Source organism: Myotis myotis, unplaced genomic scaffold (genome assembly GCF_014108235.1).
Source record: "Myotis myotis isolate mMyoMyo1 unplaced genomic scaffold, mMyoMyo1.p scaffold_m19_p_7, whole genome shotgun sequence".
NCBI classification, from domain to species: Eukaryota; Metazoa; Chordata; class Mammalia; order Chiroptera; family Vespertilionidae; genus Myotis; species Myotis myotis.
In genome coordinates, this window is record NW_023416379.1 from 28,467,023 (window position 1) to 28,489,029 (window position 22,007).

General features: G+C 37.5%; 1 protein-coding gene across 6 annotated transcripts in view; it reads left to right on the top strand.

The window, feature by feature from the left end:
• Positions 1–597: 597 nt before the first annotated feature.
• ADGRG6 (adhesion G protein-coupled receptor G6) overlaps positions 598–22,007 on the top strand; it is a 134,598-nt gene continuing 113,188 nt past the window's right edge. For 4 of the 6 annotated variants that reach the window (XM_036317442.1, XM_036317443.1, XM_036317444.1 and 1 more), the window contains exons 1-2: positions 599–940; positions 8,411–8,511. In XM_036317442.1, coding sequence (XP_036173335.1) covers positions 939–940; positions 8,411–8,511 — 103 coding nt within the window. In that variant the 5' untranslated portion in view covers positions 599–938. Of the gene's footprint in view, positions 941–8,410; positions 8,512–22,007 lie in introns of all 6 variants that reach the window. The other 2 variants (XM_036317445.1, XM_036317446.1) reach the window with 1 other exon arrangement.

The window sequence follows — 22,007 nt, forward strand, 5'->3', positions numbered from 1 at the left end:
GAGAAGCTGGGCAGTGGCCTGGGGCTAGGCGGAGAGGTCCCCAGGGCTGACTTGGGTGGGCTGGGCGCAGCACCCCCAGGCAGGGAGGAGATGCCCGCATCGCCGCCTGCACTCCGAGCTTCTCAGTTCTTGCAAGGAGGGTCTCCTGGATTCAGGGCTCCCGGCTTTCGGGTGACCACCGGTCCGTCCCCTCCCGCGCCAGGCGGCCGAGCCTGGCCTGGAGCCACTCTCTCCCCCCCATTCAGCCCCCGCAGCGCTCTCCTCGCCGCCCGCCTCGCTTTCTGGCGATCCTGGGTGGGGCAGCTGCCCTCGGGACGGCCCGCCGCCCAGCGCCCGGCCCGGGGCCGCCCCGGCCGCGGAGGCTCAGCCAGACGCCGCGCGCCGCCGGGGCAGCCGCACCTGAGACCCCGGCGCGGCCAAGCCCGGGCGCCGGAAGCGCGGGCGGAGGGACCGGCCCCTGAGCCCGCGGGGGGGAGGGGGGGACGCGAGCCGCAAAGGGCGACCACGTGCTGCTCCGGCCGCGGGGGCGAGGACTGCCCCGTCGGACCCTCCACCCACGCTCTCCCCCCGCCTACCCGGCCCGGCCCCGGACGCACAGCACCCGCTGCCTCCACCTCCTCGCGCGAACTTTCCTTCAACTTCTCTGCAAAGAGGAACCTGCCGCTCCGCCCGCCCCCTGGACGCCGCGAGCCGCACTTGGACGCCGCGAGCCGCACTTGAACTCGGCCGCGCTGCCTCCCACCTGGCGCCGCCCCGAGCGCGGCGAGGAGGCTGCGGGGGCCCCGGCTGGTCCCTCCTGAAAGAGCGTGAACCCGGGTCCGCCCGCCGCGCTGCGCCCCGGCGCCGGGGGTCTCCTTTGGGGAGCGGGGAGCAGAGCCGGCGGAAGACCCGGAGGATGACCGCGCGGCCCTCGGCGACACCAGCGCAGTAATGCCAACATGTAAGTCTCCCCCGTCGTCTCAGATTCCGTCACACCTTTACCTGTGCGCCCCCCTCCCCCGCCCCCTCCACGAAGTGATTTGGTGAGACTTCCACTGTATGGACCAAATAAACCGGTTTGTCTTCCGTGTGCCCCCAGGCCCTGAGGCATGAGCTGTGACATGTGTGAGTGTGTGAGTGTGTGTGTGGCTTGCTTTTTTTCCAGGGAGAGGTAAACCTCATATTTGGGCGGCGTAAAGCATAATAAAAAAAGGGCAGGGCTTCAAGAATGGGGAAAGCGTGTTTTCGATTCAAATTGAACAAGGAGTAACAGGCCGGGCGCCTGCGTCCAGGGGTCCTGCTCTGCCAAGAAAGCGCTCTCCTGGATCAACACCTGGGGCTTGGAAGGTACCGGTATGCTGAGAAAATGTTGACTTTACACATTGTCACCCTGGACTGGAGGAGTTATTCTTGGATCTTTGGGTTATTCAAATGGTTTTTAAAAAGCGGGCCGAAAAGGTTCTGGGTTGTACTTGGTAGATTTAAAAAGTCATTAAGGAATATGTCATTTATGTGATGGGCTTTGCGGGGGGACTTGTATAGAATTAGAAGTGTGGGGGAGGGTATAGGGCAAAGAGAAGGTTATAATAATAGGTTTTGTTTCTATGGAATTATCATCTAAGTGGTGAGGTGCCTCAGAGCAACCCTGCAGAAGGGCCACCGCGCACCGCCTGGCCTTCCAGAGAGGAAAAAAAAAGGAAGGTTGTTCTCAAAAGAGCCAGGCTTATTTTTGTGGCCAACTCAGAAGTTACTTTTTCTTGTAATATGTAATTTTACCCCTGGTGTTTTATTTAACCTTGGGCAGACACCCTGATAGACTTTTTCTCCCTCCTACTGACTAAGATACTGGAGTTTCTAGAAATTGATAGTCACCCTGCCTCCCCCAACTACTGGATCCTTGTTTATTTCCATTTAAATTCCCTCTTTCATTTACTACCTGCAAAAAGACATACCGCTCAGGCCCTGTCTTTCCCTTCCTTGCACCTTCACCTCCCAGTCTCCCTAGTACACATTTTTAAAATAGGAGCAAGAGCAGTGACCGCAAGCCTAGTAGTCTGTAGCTCTGTTCCTGGTAGTGGCCATTACAGTTAGAAGGGAACTACTTATTTTTATTAAAATTGCATGTGAAGTCATTCTTCACCTGTGAGCTTTAAAGTTTCATTTATGCCAGTGGAATCGTTAAGGTATAGACTGAATTTATTTTGGGATACAGCCAACAGTCTCATATAAGAGTTGTTCTCATACAAAGGTGACGCATTTTTAATGAATGTGAGTTTGTTCTAAACCTTAGTTTTTCCTGAAAGTATAGTAGGTTTTTTAACAGCAGATATTTGTCTAGCTTACTTTCAGCTTTCCTAGGTTATGTACATCTTGGGGGGAGGGGCGGGGGGGGGGAGCATGTTATACGTAAAAATAAAATATGAGTACCAATTTTTGAAATAAAAGATGTGAAAATGATCAACAGGTAATGGACAAATGTCCTGATTATGAAATGAAGTTATGTAGTCCATTTGAATTTGCACATGATTAAAAAATCTTATGTCATTATAGAGTGAAAGCATGAATATTTAATCACGTAAAATATAGAATTTAGTACGTTGATTGAGTTCTTTATTGAGCTGTTTTGGCTGGAAGTTTTCCTATTTCTTGACAGATAACTGTTTCTTTTTTCCATTTTGCTGTTTATAATTCACATGGAATGGTTTAAGATGCTCTGATTCTTTTTAGATATTAGTATGTTAGAACATATGGAAATAACACCAACCTTTCCAATGTAAATATTTCTACTGTCTTCTTGAAAAAAAGTTAAAATGAGAAACAAACTATGTTACCTTTTAAATTGTAATAGATTCAAGTATACAAACTAATTATATTTTCTGCCTACTACTTGTGGAGAAAGAATATTTATATATCATTACACTCAAGTTCTGAAATTGTGGACTTTTATAAATATATTTTGGAGTTGTAGGGACTGCATGTTTTTCATACCCTAGGGAATTTAGTAGGTTTAACAAGACTTGCATTAATGGGTCTCAAGCTGCATGAAGCTACTGTTCCATTTATGGCTTATATAAATTACATGACATTGTGCTTTTCCAAAGTGAATGGTGAATGAGGCTATTGTCTCTTGGCTTATGGGAAATATTAGAAGCTTGTAGTTTTACTGCCTAACTGGACACGTCACTCTGATTTCTGGAAATAATGATTTGAAAGAGAATCAGTTTATATATTAAAAATAAACTTACAGATGCTTCCTTAAATCTGACCATTTTTTTAACTGCCCATATCTTCCAGAGTTTATATTTATGATGGGTTGATTAGAAATTTCTAAATACAATTTAGATTTTAGACTAAATAGAAAAAGACTTTGTTCAATGTGTGTGGCATGCTTGGGCAAAAACTGTATCTTTCCATGTTCATTTCCAATTGGATGACTATTACATTATCTACATTGGATGCATACTGAGGAGATAGCATTTAAGGGACATTTCAGTTGTAACTGAAAATGCCAATAAACCAAGTGTGGCTACCTGAGTATTAGCCTACTTTACTTTATAGGCATTACTCAGGATGGAAGTATTCCGTTTTCTTCAAGTTTACTGTATTTAAAACATTAGTAGCAAACATGACAAAGGTTTAACATGGTTAGTATAGAATTGGTAAAAAAAATTTACAAATCAGTAAGAAAACCATTTATATGTAACAGAACACTATACAAATAACTTCAACATGCCAATCCAAATAAAGGAAATTCAGATGAGACACTTCTTCTATCAAACTAGCAATGATTTACTCAATAGCAATGAATGTGTCATAAGATAAACATTGATACACTTCAGTGTAAACGCATAGGTGTGTATTTAACTGTACTTAGAAATAATTTTAAACCTACAGAAAAGTTGCAAGAATAGTACAGAGAACACCTGTGTGCTTTTACACAGAATCACTTGTTATAAATATTTACATCATTTATTTTATCACTTTCCTTCCTTTCTTCTTCCCTCCACCCTGTACACACACACACACACACAATTTTCTTTGCAAAACATCTGAGAGTAAGTTACATACATCAGGGATTTAGGGTGACTTCTTAATTGAAAATTTTGTATTTGTAGATTCACATGCAGCTGTAAGAAATAATACTGATAGATCCTGGGTACCCTTTACCCAGTTTCTCCCAATGGTAACATTTTGCTCTAGTATAGTGTCACAACTGCATCTACTCTGTGTGTGTGTGTGTGTGTGTATGTATGTATGTGTGTGTGTGTGTGTATTTCTCAAGGGTGCCTTTTAATTTCACCTATGATACAAGCCAGTTATGCATGTTATAGCTCAAGTAAGAGTCAAGATTTGTACAGGATTTGCAGAATAAACCCTCCCTCCTTTTTGAAGCAGGATGATCCCAACTTAATAAACAATCTTGAGTAATATAATAGCATCTCCCTTTTCATTCATTGCTTAGACTCAGGAACATGCTCTTTAACCAGAAGAAAAAGTACAATTAGAAGCAGACTTGAATAAACCAAATTTCCATTGTTTTCACTCTGGAAGAATTAAGGCATGCTCTATGCTACTCCTCACACCCCTTTATGAAAGGGTTTGCCAGGGAAATTCATTTGGGACATGGAAAATGAAGTTAATTCTAATTATTGCTGATATTAATAGACCTAGTAGCATATCAAATTCTCTACTAATTTCAGTATTTATTCGCTAATTTCTCTTTAAACTGTGATGTTTAAAGGAGCTGGTAGGAGCAAATAGATGAAAGATGGTTGGTTTTGTAGATTATTTCAGCAATGAATTTGGATTAAATCATGCCCACAAAGGGTTGTACCCACCTTTAAAACAGTTCGTATGAAAGAGTTAAGTTTTCAAGCTTCCCGAGATAGGACTCGGGCATATTGTATTTTGTAGCCTTTACAGATAGAAAAGGAGAAGCGAGTTTGCAATCGAGGTAGTTTGGTTTTCAAAATGACAGGTGAGTTGGAAGCCAGGTGACATGGGGGCAGGGAGGTCTTTTGGCTCCGTAACCACTGATTTTTTTTTTTTTGGCAAGTGGTTTATCATTATATAGTGCTTTCACCTGTGAAATGATAGGTTTTATTGTGTGATTTTTAGATTCTTTTCAGATTATAAAGTCTGTGACTCTCTTCTACTGAAAAATCGCCTTGCTTTCTTCAATAGAACTTGGAGGTCACAACCCAAGTGACACAGATTGTACTATGTTTTTTGTAGTTTTTACTTAGAACCCTAGTAACCCTGTTTGGGATTTTCCATTCTTGTGAGAAAATGGTTTAAATCTCAGGGATGTGTCTTTGCTAAATGATCCCCTGAGAAGACACACAGTGTTTTCCTTCCTCTGTTCTATTCTTAATTTATTTGTTTCTGTTCTTTAGTAAACAGTAAAGTGGACGAAAGTTGGCGTGTCATATGGTTTATGTTTGGTTACAAGTACTTGCCCTGTCCTGCGTGCGTTTTCTGTGCAGAATGGTGGAGTCTTCAGAACTGGAATGCATCAAGCCCTGGGTTGTCTGACAGGGCTGCAGGCAGCTTTTGTAAAACAACTTCAGGTTTGGATATGGAATCCATAAATGTCACAACCTTTTATAGTTGAAGAAAGTTGTGTGAGCACGCGAAATAAACAGGATTGAGGGTTGCCAAGCTAATGAATGTAATTCACTGAATCCTGTTCAGAGAGCATTTGAACTGAAAAGGGACCATAAGTCACATGTCAATAGGAAATTGTCACATGGGACTGAGATTAAGAAGCTGGGCCTTCTCCTGGGTATTCTCTTGGGCATTCCCCCTTCTGTTAATATCTGTAAGGCTGACAAGCCAACTTTGATTGGTCTGCTCTGGGCTTCAGTTTCCTCCTCTGTGAAATGAGGAGGTTATACTTCATCTTTGGTCCTTTCAGATCAAAACTTCTTTGGATATAGAATTGTGCTTTTGTCTTAGAAGCACAGTCATTCATCTTCAGCATGAATGGGAAATACCTCATTCATCCAGCATCAATGGGAAATGGACACATTCATCCAAATGAGTAAATTTTCTATGTGACAGAAGTTTATCATTTACCCTTTTTAAAGTCCTTACTAAGTGCCAAGTCATGCTATCACTAGTTCTTTTTGGTGGATAATTGGAAGAAAAATAGGCTCAGAGTTTTGCCTCACAAACCACACAGTAAATAGAAGCTCCAAGATGTAACTCTGTGATAGTCCACAGTTCACATCCATTAATATGATGATGACTTACTCTACTAGATTGCTTCTCATAAGCAGTTGCACTGCTCTTAATTTCAAATATTTTGGGTGGATGTACTTGAAAACATACCTTTCATACAAAAAAAATCTTTAGACCTTAACCCTTCCCTAGTTTAGAATTTCCATTAGGGGCTGTATGATGCTGGTAATTCTAGTTTGGTGAATATAAAATCATGGCATGAATATGAGACACTACTTGAAATTTTTGTATTCAAGGCCCAATGAATCATTTATTTTATTTCTGATCCCAGAAGTAGCCATGAAGTCAGTTCATTGGTGTTGGCTTATGGCATTAATCCTGTTGTCCATTCTTATTTTAAGTCTTTTCTTTTTATTTCACTGTGCAGAATGGTGGAGTCTTGGTTGACGGAATAACCACACTTATATTAGTATGCCTGGTATGATGGTTATAATAATGACTAATACTTATAGACTGCTTACTGAGCATCAGTCACTGTCCTTAAAAGACATGGTCTGATTTAATCATCCAACAATTCTATGGATTAAATTCCATTGCTGTTCCTAACTTGCTGATGAAAAATAGTAGATACAAGGTGGTCAGGTAAATTCCCCCAGGGGGCTACATAGTTTATAAGTAATAAAGCCAGGTCCATCTGAGTCTAGGGTATGTTCCTTTTGCTACTTAGATGGTCTCTAACCAAAAAATACAGATTGAAAATGCATGCTTGAGACAAGTGCAAGAATCATTTGATGTCTGTTTTTGCTTGAGTATTTATTTCTCTTTCCACTTTTCTGGTATCCTGTTTAGTATTATATATTTTACTCCAGATGAGCTACCTTCAGGTAAAGAAAGTATCACAGTTGACCTTTAAACAGTATGGGTTGGAACTGCTTGGGTCCACTTATATGCCAATTTTTAAAAAATAAATATATATATACAATCGGCCCTTCATATCTCTGGTTTCCCATCTGAGGATTCAACCAACTTAGATAGAAAACAGTATTTTTGATCTGAGGTTGGGAATCTGAAGGTGCATAAGGCCGACTAGATGCATTGTCCCACACCAGTTTATATAAGGAACTTGAGCATCTGTGGATTTTGGTATCGTTCCAGGGTCCTGGAACGAATCCTCCGAGGATACTAAGAGACAACTGTGGTTAAGATTTTGGGGAGTCATAAGTTATGCACGTATTTTTGACTGCACAGTCAGCAGCACCCCTACCCTCCTGGGTTGTCTAAGGCTCAACTGTACTGTGACCCCTAGGTTTCTTATTAGTTGCCCCTCTTTTGGAAGTAAAATGACTCAATTACCACTTACAATCAAAGTAACTAACTCTTTTGGGGGAGTTAAGATCTTGAGATTTCTTATTACTACTCATGTATCCTCCTGCTTTGTGACTCTCTTGTCACTAGTTCATTTATGGTCCCCTTTGGTGACTGACTTTTATACTTGCTGCTCCTTCACTGACTTGCCTCTTTTGATGGGGTTGAGTCAATGAAAAATATCAAACCACTATTTTGAGCAAAGATAATATGGCTGTTCTTGTCTAAATCATTATTAAGTATAACTTTGAGTTTAAAGACAAGACCATTAGATATACAGAGAATTATTTGAGAGCTTTCAAAGCACCACCCCTCCATGTAATGTCATTTACTAGTTTCTGTAATACATTAATAACTAGATAAAGACATTAATTAATCTTGTTGGATGTTAATGATTCAATGCTTTGTTCTAGGGGCAATTTAATTTAATTTTAATTGTCTCCATTTGTGAAGGAGCAGATGTTATACAGTGAAAATATTTTCTTAAAGTCTGAATTTCTGGAAGATTATAGGGGATGTTGATATAATTGTCTTCTTGCCACCAACATGGTCATGTGATGCTAAACTCTGAATCTGAAATTGCTTTATTTTTTAATATTATTTTTAAATTATATGAATATTTCCCCGTGTTCATGCAGAGATCACCTATTATATATTCTCTGAAAAAGAAGGTGCCACCAGATGGCAAGTAAAATAAATGGATTTTTTTTTCTTTTGGTTAATTAGCATAAAGGAGGTGATTGGTTCATCACCATTATTTAGAAGCAAGACTGAAAAAGGTTTTTATTTGGTGGTTCCTGCTGGAAACCTATACATTTACTGTTATTGTCCTAATGTTTTATTGAATTCTAAGTGTCCTGATTGTTGCTTTCTTCCATCGCAGGATGTTTCGCTCAGGTCGAATGTGGAGCTGTCCCTGGAAGTGGAAGCCAAGTTCCCTTTTGTTGTTATTTGCTTTATCTATTGTCTGTGTTCCTCACTCAGGTGAGTAAGACTTTTTCTTTTTGAAGCCCCCACTTTAATACTTGTCTTCAGTTTCAGAGTACTATCTGTTTAAGTAACCTCAATTTTATTTGTTGTCTTTTTTTTTTCCATTTCTATCCTTAAGGCTTTTTTTTTTCCCATTGCCTCTCATTCCTCTGTGAATTTTATGTGGATAGTATCACTTTGATCATTGTTTTATTTTCTAATGAGTATATTTCTTTAATTATCGTTGCATTTCTTCTAGCTTTATTTATTTATCTAGCTTGTGTTGAGTGATGAGATAGCTACATATCTGACATTAAAAAATGTACTAGCTGTTCTTCTACTATTGAATAAATATACAGGACTTAGTTTTTCTCTTTTTAAGTTTTTATATACTTATTTATAGAAAGTATAGACTTTGCTATTTTTATTTGTCCTGATTTTATTGCCATGTATGAGACAGGGATTTGAAATTAAGTTTTTAGACCATGAAGTTTATTTAGTTGAGTTAAAATGATATTAAAAAGTTATTTGCAGTATTTTTGGAATTAAAATGTCTAATTTTTCCAATTACCATTTTTTTTTCTGAAATTTGAAGCAAGATTCTTTTAGCTGTTGTTGAAAGCTAAATTTTCCATAAACATCTAATTATATAAATGAGCCAGTCAGAACCCAAGGAATGTGAATGATGTTTTTAAAAGTAAACTGCTTCTTCATTATCTGGTTTTGTTACTGAGAAAACTACACTTCTGTTAATTCATTTTATTTTATTCATCTTTTACTGCTTTATTCAGTTTATATTTTTCTTTTGAATAAAATCATTATTCATGAAGTTTATGTACTTATTGCTTGGATTTAACCAAGATTGTATACATTCAATAATTACAATATATCTGTATGTTATTATAAATAATACATTTAATAAATCACATAAGTAGATTATTTGTTAAAATTGCTTACTTATAGATCAAGAAACTCAACTTGCGTTGAATATGTAAGTACTGTTTTATAGTCATCAGGTATCTAAGAGTCTCAGCTGCTTGCTTGGAAAACACCTGGCACTTGTTTAATGGCTTCAAAACAAAACTTATTGTTGAGTGAATTTTTTTGCTTTTTTGTTTCAATTTCATTACAAAGTCATTCTTTCTGTTATGTTTATTGCCAGAAAGAGGAAACAAACTTGTAAAGGCATCTGAAAATTACATGTATATTGGACTTTTCTGATGTACATAGTGTTAAACAATTTTTTAACTTTCAAAAGTGATACTCCAAGAACCAATTCCACGATGTACGATAAATTAAGAAATTAAAATTAGTTGTAGTCTGTTTAGTTTCATTTGCTTTTTTATTGTTTAAAGTATTATAAATAGTAGTGCATATGTCTCTTTTTCCCCCTATTGACCTCCCCACCCCCTGGCACATGCCCTCAACCTCCCCCCCCCCCCCACCCCAGTGTCTTTGTCCATTGGTTATGCTTATATGCATACATACAGATCCTTTGGTTGATCTCTTACCTCCTCTCCCAACCCTTCCCTGCCTTCCTGCTGAAGTTTGACAGTCTGTTCAATGCTTCTTTGTCTCTGTACCTATTTTTGTTCATTAGTTTATGATGTTCTTTATATTCCACAAATAAGTGAGGTCATGTGATATTTATCTCTCTCTGACTGGCTTATTTCACTTAGCATAATGCTCTCCAGGTCCATCCTGTTGTAAATGGTAAGAATTCCTTCTTTTTTACAGCAGCATAGTATTCCATTGTGTAGATGTACCACAGTTTTCTAATCCACTTATTTGCTGATGAGCACTTAGGCTGTTTCCAAATCTTAGCTATGGTAAATTGTGCTGCTATCAACATAGGGGTGCATATATCCTTTCTGACTGGTGTTTCTGTTTTTGGGGGGATATATTCCTGGAAGTGGTATTACTGGGTCAAATGGCAGTTCCATTTTTAATTTTTTGAGGAAACACCATACTGTCTTCTACAGTGGCTGCACCAGTCTGCACTTGCATCAGCAGTGCAAGAGGGTTCTTTTTTCTCTGCATCCTCACCAGCACTTGTCGTTTGTTGATTTGTTGATAGACATTCTGATAGGTGTGAGATGGCACTTCATTGTTGTTTTGATTTGCATCTTTCGGATGACTAGTGACTTTGAGGATGTTTTCATATGTCTCTTGGCCTTCTGTATGTCCTCTTTCGAAAAGTATCTATTTAGATCCTTTGCCCATTTTTTGGATTGTTTATCTTCCTTTTGTTAAGTTGTATGAGTTCCCTGTAAATTTTGGAAATTAAACCCTTATAGGAGATAACACTGGCAAATATGTTCTCCCATGCAGTGGGCTTTCTTGTTGTTTTGTTGATGGTTTCTTTTGCTGTGCAGAAGCTTTTTATTTTGATGTAGTCCTATTTATTTATTTTCTCCTTAGCTTCCATTGCTCTAGGAGCTGTATCGGTAAAGATATTGCTACGACAAATGCCTCCTATTTTGCTGCCTATGGATTCGTCTAAGGTTTTTTATGGTTTCCACTCTTAATATAGCTACGATCAAAATGCTATGGAAGGTTTCAACAGTAAACTAGAAGTGGAGGACTGAATTAGTTTCATTTTTGTTAGGTCATGGCATTTGTAAATTTCCAAGCCCTCTTTAAACTTTATATTGGGATTTTTATTTTAGATGTCAACTTTTTAATTGATATATGCACATTCATTATTTTAGTCACTTGAATAAATGAAATAAAACATATTTTAGACTAATTCAAAGGAATCAACTATGCTGAGAGAGGAGAGAGGGAAGGGAAAGCACCAAGGGTACAAAATTTAAAGAGGCATTCGTTCGCAATGTCATAGGAATCAAAGTACTTAAATATGTTTTTAATTTACTGTTTCACACAATAAACCCCCTTTAACAATTTCTTTAAGTAGCCAACACTTTACATGTACCAGGTAATAATACTTTGTGACAGATAGTTAATGTGTTTACTCATAAATCAGTATAGTTAAAAAATTGCATATTAAAGCTTTAGATAGATCTAATTTTCCAAGTCCTATCTTTAAATCAGAGTGTACCACCACTATATTTTCAAGAACATGTAGTGCTTCACTGTGATGGTATTTCTCTATATATCCACCCTTTGACTTTTTTCATTTTTCTGGATGACCCTTAGGCGATTTTATTGTGTCTAGTAGCTTTAAATAGCATCTTGACGTCAATGTCTGCTAAATTCATATCTTTAACCCTGGCCTCTTCCTGGACCCTGGAGTCACCTCTTGGGTTGCTTAACACTAGAAAGACTGAAACTTAGTATATACCTATATTGCCCAAAAGCAGTCAAAATGACTGCATTGTGAAAGAATAATATCGGAGCACTCTTCACTTATGTTCCTTAGCTTTTCCAATAACTCACTTCTATTCGACATTTCTTTCATGAATTTAGGGCGCAAAAGAAATACAATAAACAACTTATTAGAACAAGTATCACTGCATAAAGATTCGAATAACAAATACTAGTTTAGCTTATTGAGCAACTGCAACTTATCAAGTATCGACAATTTATCATGTACTTGTATGTTATCATGTGACGATAATCGGAAAAAAAAAAGAAAACTGTTATTTCAATACAGAGCCGACCTGGTCATATAAGAAATTTACTCAATTCAATAATAAGAGCCATAATTTCCCCCAAGCAGTCAAAATGACTGCTTTTGGGCAATATAGGTATAACACATATATATATACCGGAAATGAAGGAGGGGGAGGTAACTATAATTATTAATAAACGCATTCATATGTTGTAAAAAAAGTCACAAAATTCTAAGACATTGTGTCCTTATATACATAATTGTTTTTCTAATTGAAATTAAAAAACAGTCAAAATGACTCCCTTGGTCAATCTAGTGTTAACCTCATGTGCACTTGAATATATAATGGTCTTCAAACTTCACATGTGCAAACAAGATTCCTGATTCCTATCTCTTATTTGCTCCACTCTCAGTCATTACAGTCCAATCTACGATCCTGCCGTCACTATTTTCTAGACCCATTGGCCTTTCTGTTCCTTGACCATGCCTTCTGGGCCTTCTTCTTCCTTATCTACACACACTTGGTTCTTTTTTGATACCTAGGTCTTAATTATTATCACCTCAGATAAGCCTTCCTGTTCCTCAATTCAAAGGAGCCCCATTATCACTACCATACTAAGCTTTAGTGACAGTCTGCAGATTTTGTTTGCCTTCTTGGTTGTTAATGCTTCGTTAAATTGACTTTGACAGCCAGGTTGGAGAGTTGGCAAAACCTTTTTGATGGTTAAGATTGACATGTAGTTCAGATGATTAAAAATTAGAATCCTGTTGCGTAATTTGGATAATATCCATAGTTGAATTCATATAACAGAATTGCGGCATTAACTCTCCTGGTAGGTAAGTTAAGATTTTTATTTTCACAGGGCATTTACAAAGCAAATAGTATATAAGGTTTGTGTCCTTTGGGGTTTTAAAAGGAATGTAGAAAAAGAATGTGGTGTCTCTTGACAAATGATGAATATAGCTTTTAATACGAGCTACAATAAAATAACAGCTGAATATTTCAGCTGATCTTGTGAAAGTGCAAATTACAAAACCTGATTTTTTTTACCCCCAGCTTGACAATGTTTAAAAGGTTGATAACATATAGTAGTATCAAAGTTGCTGGAAAAGGGCACACACTAACACTGTTGGTTCTGTCTTTTGGGAAAGTAATTGGCAGAATTTTTTAAAAAGTAAGAATGTATACTCTCTTTGACATCACTCCCGCATATAGGCATCTATCCTATAGAAGTAAAAAACATAATAAATTTGTAGACAAACATGTGCCAGTATTTTAACTGTAACATTGTAATAGCAAGCTGTTGGTAAATACTCTAATTGTTCGTCAACAAGGAAATGCTTATATAATTTGTTTTACATTAATAGCGTGACATACTGTGCAGCCATTCAAAACAGTGTGGTCAAATTGTGTATATTGGCTTGGAAAAATGTTTATGATAATCTTAAAAAGCAAATTGCAGAACAACATGAGATTATCCCAGATTCGTAATAGGTTGTATTACAAAACTGGGGTATGTTATGCAAATGTATGTGTGAATAAGACTGTGTCAACATATTAATAAAACATGGAATGATACACAATAGGCTTTAAAGTGGGTTATCTCAGGGGTTAAAATAAAATCTCAGGGGCATAAGATGGGTTATCTCAATGTTGGAGTGAGAAAGAGGAAGGCAATGGAACTTTATACAACTGACTTATTTGCCTTGTTACAATGAGCATCTATTACTTTAATACTTTGGAAATCCCAAAAATTTTTATCTAATTCTTTTGTTTAAAAAAAGAAGCTACATTAAAAAGAATGGCCAGAGAGACTGTGAGAGTGTATGAATATTATACTTTTCTGTTAGTCACCGGACTGTTACTCTGGCTCTTTCTTCATTTGATAAGAATGTCTGAAAGGTGTTTCAAATAATAACTTCTTTTTATGTAGCATGACACTCCATGACTGTGAAGATGAATGATGATATCGCAAGCAGACAGAGGTTATGATTTCAAGTAGAGTGGGAAACAACCAGTCAAGAGCCAAGGAATTCCTAGGCAACCAGGGGCCTGTTTCCACACAGATAACCTTAGTCATGAGCACTGCGGGAGGACCCTCCCTCCTCTCCTGAAGAGTGATGACATCAGCAGATTATTTCAAAGCTCAGTGTTGTTCTGATGTTTATGATACATAACTAAAAGGGGAAACATTTCTGAAAGTACAATGTGACTTGAACTTTGAGCTTTCTAGCCCAGAGCACAGAACAGTTCTGAAAGGTGAGTGACTGGGCAAAAGGAACCTTGTGTCTCTTTTTGTTTGTGTCTTCATTTTTCTCTTGTAGAATGAGCAGTTATTCTGTAGTGTCGATTACATGACATTTGGTATTTAAGTGTTAGACCTAATTTTGTACATATGTTTATATTTGACTGAAAGGCTTTCAAATGCATACATAGAAAAATTATCCTTTTATAAATCTGCAAGTTTTTTAGCCATTTTAGCCTTAAAGTGTGCTCAAAATTACTAATCAAATGTATCTGAAAGGTTAAAATAAGATATAATTATACAAACTATTCTTATCAAGTGAAAAAAGAGCCAGAATAATGATTGGCTAACAGAAAATCATAATAGTTAATCATTTTTGGGGTCTAAGTGCTCCAAATTACCCTGTCTGAAGCTTTCAGCTGATGGCCGTTGTCCCATTCTGCATGTCAGATTAGATGAGCCAACGTGATTGAATAAGGAAGTACTAGAAAGCTGTGTACACAGGTTTCTTTGGGGAATCTTCCCTGATAATTTTATTCATATACCTTTGAGATGACCTGAATTTGATGTAGGTAAAAATGAGATCTTACACTAGGGTCATCAACTCCATGACATACAAGTGGATTAGGGACGACAACACCACAGTGACAATTTCAAATGACTAAGCAGTATGATGGGGGTTATAGGTGAAGCTGATACACAGGAGGGGTTGGGAAGAGAGGGTGTCAGCCAAGAGTCCTGCTTTTCACCGGTCAGGGCACACTTATCTCCAGCGTGATTGTCAAGCTGTAGAGAGTTCCTAACAGCTGATCTGGGCAGGTGGATCTGCATGGGGATACAGGCCTCGAGCAATCTGAGGAATGTTTCAGGGCTTCTCAGTTGACACTGTGTTACGTGAAGCCACTGGGGGTGGGTGGACTGCAGCTGTGGACACATGTCCTTTGTGTCAGCCACACCTTGTTGCTTTTGCGTAAAAATCTTGTTTTTTAAGAGTAAATACTGCCGAATAAAAAAATTAGAGAAACAGCATATTTACTTTGGAGTAGCAAAGTCAGTAGGAATAAGCTATAGATATTTGAACAGTGGTCATTTAGTAACAGACTTATTCTGAGTACCTCAGAGAGCAGAGAGAGGGCGATTGAGTCAGTGCTTCAAGTTCCAAATGACTCTCTTAGTAATTGGTTGCCCCAAAATAAAACCAGCTGTCCTTCAAATTCCTCCTCATCGCTGGATTCAGGACATGAAAAAGGAATCTTAATAATGAAGAGGAATTTGTACTAAAATCCTTGAAGGCTTTCTCAGCCTACAGTTAAATCAGAGAGTGAGTGTGTATGTTATATAGTCTGTTTTGTATATACACAGAATGCCATAGTGTGTATATTTTACCTCAGAAGTTTTACCTTAAAAGTTTCTTCTTTGTGAATTTCCTTTCACTTTAGCAGGTAACTTTTATACTGAATTAGTGATCGGGCAGGTAACTTTCTTAGAAAAGATAAAACTGAGGACTCTAGACTGTGAAAGGTACAAAATTTTCTGCCAATTCCAAATAATTCTTTAAGAAATTTTCCTTTTCTTTTCAGCAAGTAGAATATGTGCGCTTTGGCACCATTCTTACTAAGATTGCAAAAGCATAGTATTCAGTAAGTAAAGAATGTGGGAAAGAACCCCCCAAAGAAGGAAAAGCTAATTTATTTCAGTTTTGATGAATAAGTATATTTTACAGGGTGGGGCAGCAGGGAGGAACGTATGGAGGTTAGGTGAGAAAATATATTAATCCCACAATGAGCATGAAGCCACAACATTAAAACCTTCCTTTTTCCTCTACTAAACTAAGATGATTACACACCTGAAAAGAATATAAGGTCATTTGTCAACATATGGATGGTGGCTACCATCAGTTCAGATTAACCTTTTTATCCATTTTCTGAAAACAAAACAAATTTTTAGAAAAGAAAGAAAGTAGTCCAACAGGAACTATGTTGCCACGATATTTTTATGGTAAAAACTAATTATCTTGATTTTTAAAAAGTCATTAAATATTTAGAGCCAAGTAATACTTTTAGATAAGCTTCTTTTTCATAAAAATAGTGAATTATGATACATTGTATGTCAAAATATCTTGGGGTACAGACCTGGCTGGTGTGGCTCAGTTGGTTGGGCATCATCCCGTGCACTGAAGGGTTGCAGGCTCCATCCCCAGCAGCATGCAGGAGGCAGCTGATCGAATGTTCTGCTCGCACCGAGATAGTTCTCACTCTCTCTCCTTCTCCTTTCTTCTCTCTCTAAATACCAATTAAAAAACTTAAAAAAATATTGGGGTACAGCCATTTCTAAACCGCTTCATCCTAAACTTATGGTTTAGAAACGATACACTTTTTAAAAAATTACAAAATTTTCTTTAATAAATCAACTGTTATGAGTCAGAAAAGAGGCCTTCTACTAATATATTATGCTCTAAGCTTGGTGTTGCTAGTTTAGATAAAGAAAGTGTTTGCACTAGGGCCCAGGGAATGGATTGTGCCAACCCACTTAAAATTCAGATTTTTTGCTCTTTATTTTAAAAATCACACTAATTACTATTATTGATCTGGGCAAAGCTACAAGAATGAGCTAACGCTCACAATTTTTGCAAATCCCCAAACAGAAGGATCTTTTTAGAAGGTTCTTTACCTGGTCAAAGATTTCAAGAATATTGTTAAAGTAAAATGAAAAAAAAGAAAAAAAAGAACATACTCTGAATGAGAATATTAATCACTGCTTTTACACACATGCACAGTTCCTTCCTTTACTTATTTTTTCCTTAAATATATGCACAGAAATATGGCATTGCAGCAGTTGATACTGGCTCCTAATGAGTACATGTAACAGTTTTGATGGACTTTTGGCTTTATTGAACATAATTTTAAAGCAGAGGATGAGAGTTTCCCACTTATAGTGATTTCAGTGGCTTCAGTAGCAGTACTGTAGGGGCAAAAAGCTGGATTTTTGGATATATTTTGCCTCCATGTTGGCTTTTTTTTTTTTTTTTAAATATATTTTATTGATTTTTTACAGAGAGGAAGGGAGAGAGATAGAGAGTTAGAAACATCGATGAGAGAGAAACATCGATCAGCCGCCTCCTGCACATCTCCTACTGGGGATATGCCCGCAACCCAGGTACATGCCCTTGACCGGAATCGAACCTGGGACCTTTCAGTCCGCAGGCCGACGCTCTATCCACTGAGCCAAACCGGTTTCGGCCCATGTTGGCTTTTTAAAGAGAGAATGAGCTCCAAGTATACCCACTAAGGCGTGGTGGAATGTATTGGCCACCCCTTCCTGAACTCTCTTATGCAGACTGTGTATACCAATTGTGTCCTGGCTGGCTCATCAGAGGTCAATATTACCCTTGTACTTAGACTGTGAATCACATCTCTCTTTAGAATTGTAACCTGAAAATATGTTATTTGTAGGAAGTTCATGACCACAAATACTGTTGCAATACTGATGAGGTACAAATATTTCAATAAGCAATAGGTTTGTGGTTCTTCTCTCAGAGCCTTTGCTATCTTGACATAGGATTTATTCCTTCCTGTTCATCAAGCCCCAAGACTTTCCTTGGTGTTTGGTTAGTGCTCTCATTATTTCTCATTATCCAACTTGCTTGCGTGACACACACACACACACACACACACACACACACACACACACACTTTACAGAGGTCTGCCTCTTTTAGTAATTATCTATCTATCTATATAAAAGCCTAAGCGACCATTCGACCAGTAGCTATGGCATGCACTGACCACCAGAAGACAGATGCTCAATGCACAGGCATGGAAACATGGAACAGACTGATGAATGTCAGAGGGAAGGGGGGAGGGGGAAGGCAGGAAGAGATTAAACAAAGATCTTATATGCATACTAGAGGCCCGGTGCATGGATTCATGCACCAGTGGGTTCCCTTGGCCTGGCCTGCGGGGATTGGGCTGAAACTGGCTCTCCAACATCCCCTGAGGGGTCCCGGATTGCAAGAGGGCACAGGCCAGGCTGAGGGACCCCATCAGTGCACGAATGTGTGCACTGGGCCTCTAGTTTCAGAATAAAGCTATCTCTAAATGTGCATCCATTTATTTTTAAAAATTCAGATATAATTGACATATAACATTAAAGTATGTAACCATATTTTATATTCAAATTGCTGCCTGTTTACAAACACGATGCTATCGAGGATTGTGCTAACACAGAAGAGATTTTCAGTAAATGATCAGTGTCTGAATCAACTTGCTTTCCCAGCTTTCCTTCTGTGACTTTGGGCTTTCTTTAGCAGGATAAGTCCAGCAGATCTGAGGGTTAGGTATTCTTAATCAAAGCCCCCCCCCCCCCCCCCTGATTATTAAAGCAAGTTAAACATTTGTGAGAGCATTATAGTACCTAAAGGAGTTACATGGAGATCAACAGTTAGTATTGTTATTCTTACTCTTAGACACATTTAAAAGCTAAGGCTACATCATTAATATCATAATAATATTTGAGAATTATGTGTGTGTATCAGGTTTTTTTACATGTATATCAGCCTCTTTTAAAAGTCCTCCCTATGCAGAGCAAAGTCATGGATCTTAGTGTCTAGGAGACCAACATAAGACAAATAGGAAGCATTGTGATACATGGTCAGATAGAATTGCAAAGTTTATCAAGGGGTAATAAGAGCTCTCAGAAAAGTTTTCATGGAGGAGGTAATGTCTAAACTGGTTTTTAATGTTTTCAAAACCAATGAGTCAATCCTTCTATCTTTGTGAAAGACCAGCTATTTGAGAGGACACTTCATAAAATTTTACAATAACTATTTGTGCCAAAAGAAGAAAGTGGTCACTCTAAATGAGTAAATAACCAGAATAGTATATTTATTTTTACTCCATTCCAAGGGCTGAGCTTCTCATGGAAACACAGTTTTTCTAAGTGCCAAACTAATCTCATCACTATTAAAATGTACAGTTAAAAAAATAAGTATTTTGTTGGAAATATAAAACGTGATTACCTTGTGAATTTTTTTCAGCTATTTCCTACTTTTCCCTTGGGAGAGCTTCCCCACATTTATCCCCATTATCACCAGTCTCTTAAACTTTTTATCTTGGTTTATACCTTCTCCAGCTAAGTCTACAAACATATTCAGAACAAACAAATTTCTTTTCAAAACCAAAAATTCCCACCCCCCCATCAATTGCTTTTCATCTTCTAGAAAAAAGTTTACTTGTCTTTCCCTTCATTTCTGAATATCTTAAAAAATGGATTATTCTATTTGGGAGATGCATTAGGTATATCAACTTTGTGTGTGTGTGTTTGTTTGTGTGTGTGTGTGTGTGTGCAATGATATTATGGTTTTCTAAAGATCTCTTGAGTAGTTTGTGCTTCTCCAAAGGTTTTTATTTTAAAAAATTAATGGACAGAACATATTTGCTTTAATATTTGTTATTAAGGGGACAAGAAAACATGTTCTTCATAGACAGTTTTAGGATAAAATTGGGTCACAAAATAAGATGACTAATGATTTAGAATTCAGTCTGTTTACCTTTTTAAGCCCACTTTTAGACTACCCCTTTTTGCAGCAAGGTTTTCATATTCTTCAAAATGACTTTTTGGCTGTCTCTGACTTCTTAGCAGCTTCTATTACTTCTTTGCTTTTTATTTCTCATTTAAATCAGATTTGCATCCTGGTTTGCCTGGTGGGATCTGTTTCCCATTCTTATTTCTTTCCTGTGGAAGACTTTTCAATATTCCTATCATATCTTAAAAACTTCTATATGATAGTTGTTAGGATATTTAATTCAAAATGGTTGGCTGAAGCGAAACTGAAAGATTTATCTTTATTGTCTGTTCACTGTGTGTGCCTGACTTTACTGTACTTTATATTTGTTATAATTATGTTTGAAATCGCCTTGCACTGGGGATTTTTGGCAGATTCACATTTAAAACTCCCATTTGTGGGAAGCAGAGATACATAAGATAAAAATTTAGTGCTGTAAGCGCAAATTATCATTGTTTGGGTCAGAACATACAGTTTAACAGGCTTTGTTAAAATAGATGTCTTTTAGCTCTTAGGGCAGAATATATATACAAAAACAATTTTGTTATTCATATGGTTAGATTTGAAATCTAATAAAATTGATCATGTGGAATTTTGTTTCCCCTATTATGAAAGAACTTTCTATTTTTTTCAAAAGTAAGACCATAGTTACTTCAAAGTATTTTAAATTTTAGTAACCCTAGTTAAAAATGAAATCAGAAAATATGTTATGGCATACTTCAGATTAAAAATACAAATGAATCCCGTATTGTTTGAGAGGAAAATGTGGCTTTTGAAAAATATTTAAAATAATTAAAATCTGTGTTGGATTTTATTTAAACTTGAACTGCACATACCAGGGCATCAAGGAATTTTTTGATGCATCTGAACTAATGGTGAAAAAGTTGGTTCGATATCAATGCCGCTGCTAACTTGACTGTGAGTAACCTGATCCATCAGTAACGTAAGTTAAATGCTGACTCCGAAACAAAATTTCGCAAGATAGTCTTTTACAGTCAGAAATACCTACTCAGTGGGTCCTGGGGCTTTGTTCCTTGTGGGCTCCAGTAGGAGGGGACAGTTAATACACCTGGTTTGAACTATCTGCAGGATCTTTTAGGTTCTATTTCTGGCAAAGTCAGGCAGAGAGGATGGTTAGAAGTGGTCAGACTGGAGAGATGATTTCTGTTTTTCTGACTGCATATCCCCAATGTCATTTGATCAAACAATAACTTCAGTTCTCATTTATTCAGTAGATGAATGTGGCACGGCTCGAAATTCTTCATAAGTTGGGAAAGGATCCTATGAATTTGGTTTGTTATGCTGAATTCTCTTTCTGTAATTTTAACATACACTGAGTGGCCAGATTATTATGACCACCTGATGTTTGTAGACAAATTAGCTATAATTTCGCCCTGAAGTTGCTGGAGGGCCAGACCATTATAAATACGGAAGCAGGTTGTTTACCATGACAGTAGAAGTGATTTTTTTCTGAAGATATGGGTAAACAACGTGATTTAACAGCCTTTGAATGTGGGATATATATATATATATATATATATTATGAGTAGTAGGTTTTCAAAGCTAATAAATTTTATAATATCTATCAAGCTTTTTAAAGTTCTTTGGCCAGGAGGAGCCTGTGGGTAGCAGCACAAAGGAATTTCATTGCAGAAATGGTTATAATATGTAAATATTAAAGACAACCTAAATCTCTAACATCAGGGGATTTGATAAATTATGGTATATTTACATAGTGAAATGGTACATGTCTTCCTAACTTTATTTTTTTCAAATGTTTAGTGAAATGGGCTAAAGATTAAAATGTAATTGAAAAGAGCAGGACATCACACTATGAGCAGTATGGTTTTTTTAAACATTTGAGTTTAAAAAACAACAGAATAGAAAGAAATACAGTGAGATAGCAATCTCTGTGTTCATAAGATTCAGATATCCTGCTTTTTTAGCATATCTTTTTTCCCAATAATAAGTACTCATAGATTTCACAGTAATGTAAGATTAATGCATACTCATTTTTTGCAGTTTTATATAAGGATATGATTATAATACTCCTTGGTTACATACTATATATGTGTGTATATGTGCAAATATAATATAAACATACAATGCACATTGGTTATATATGTTTAT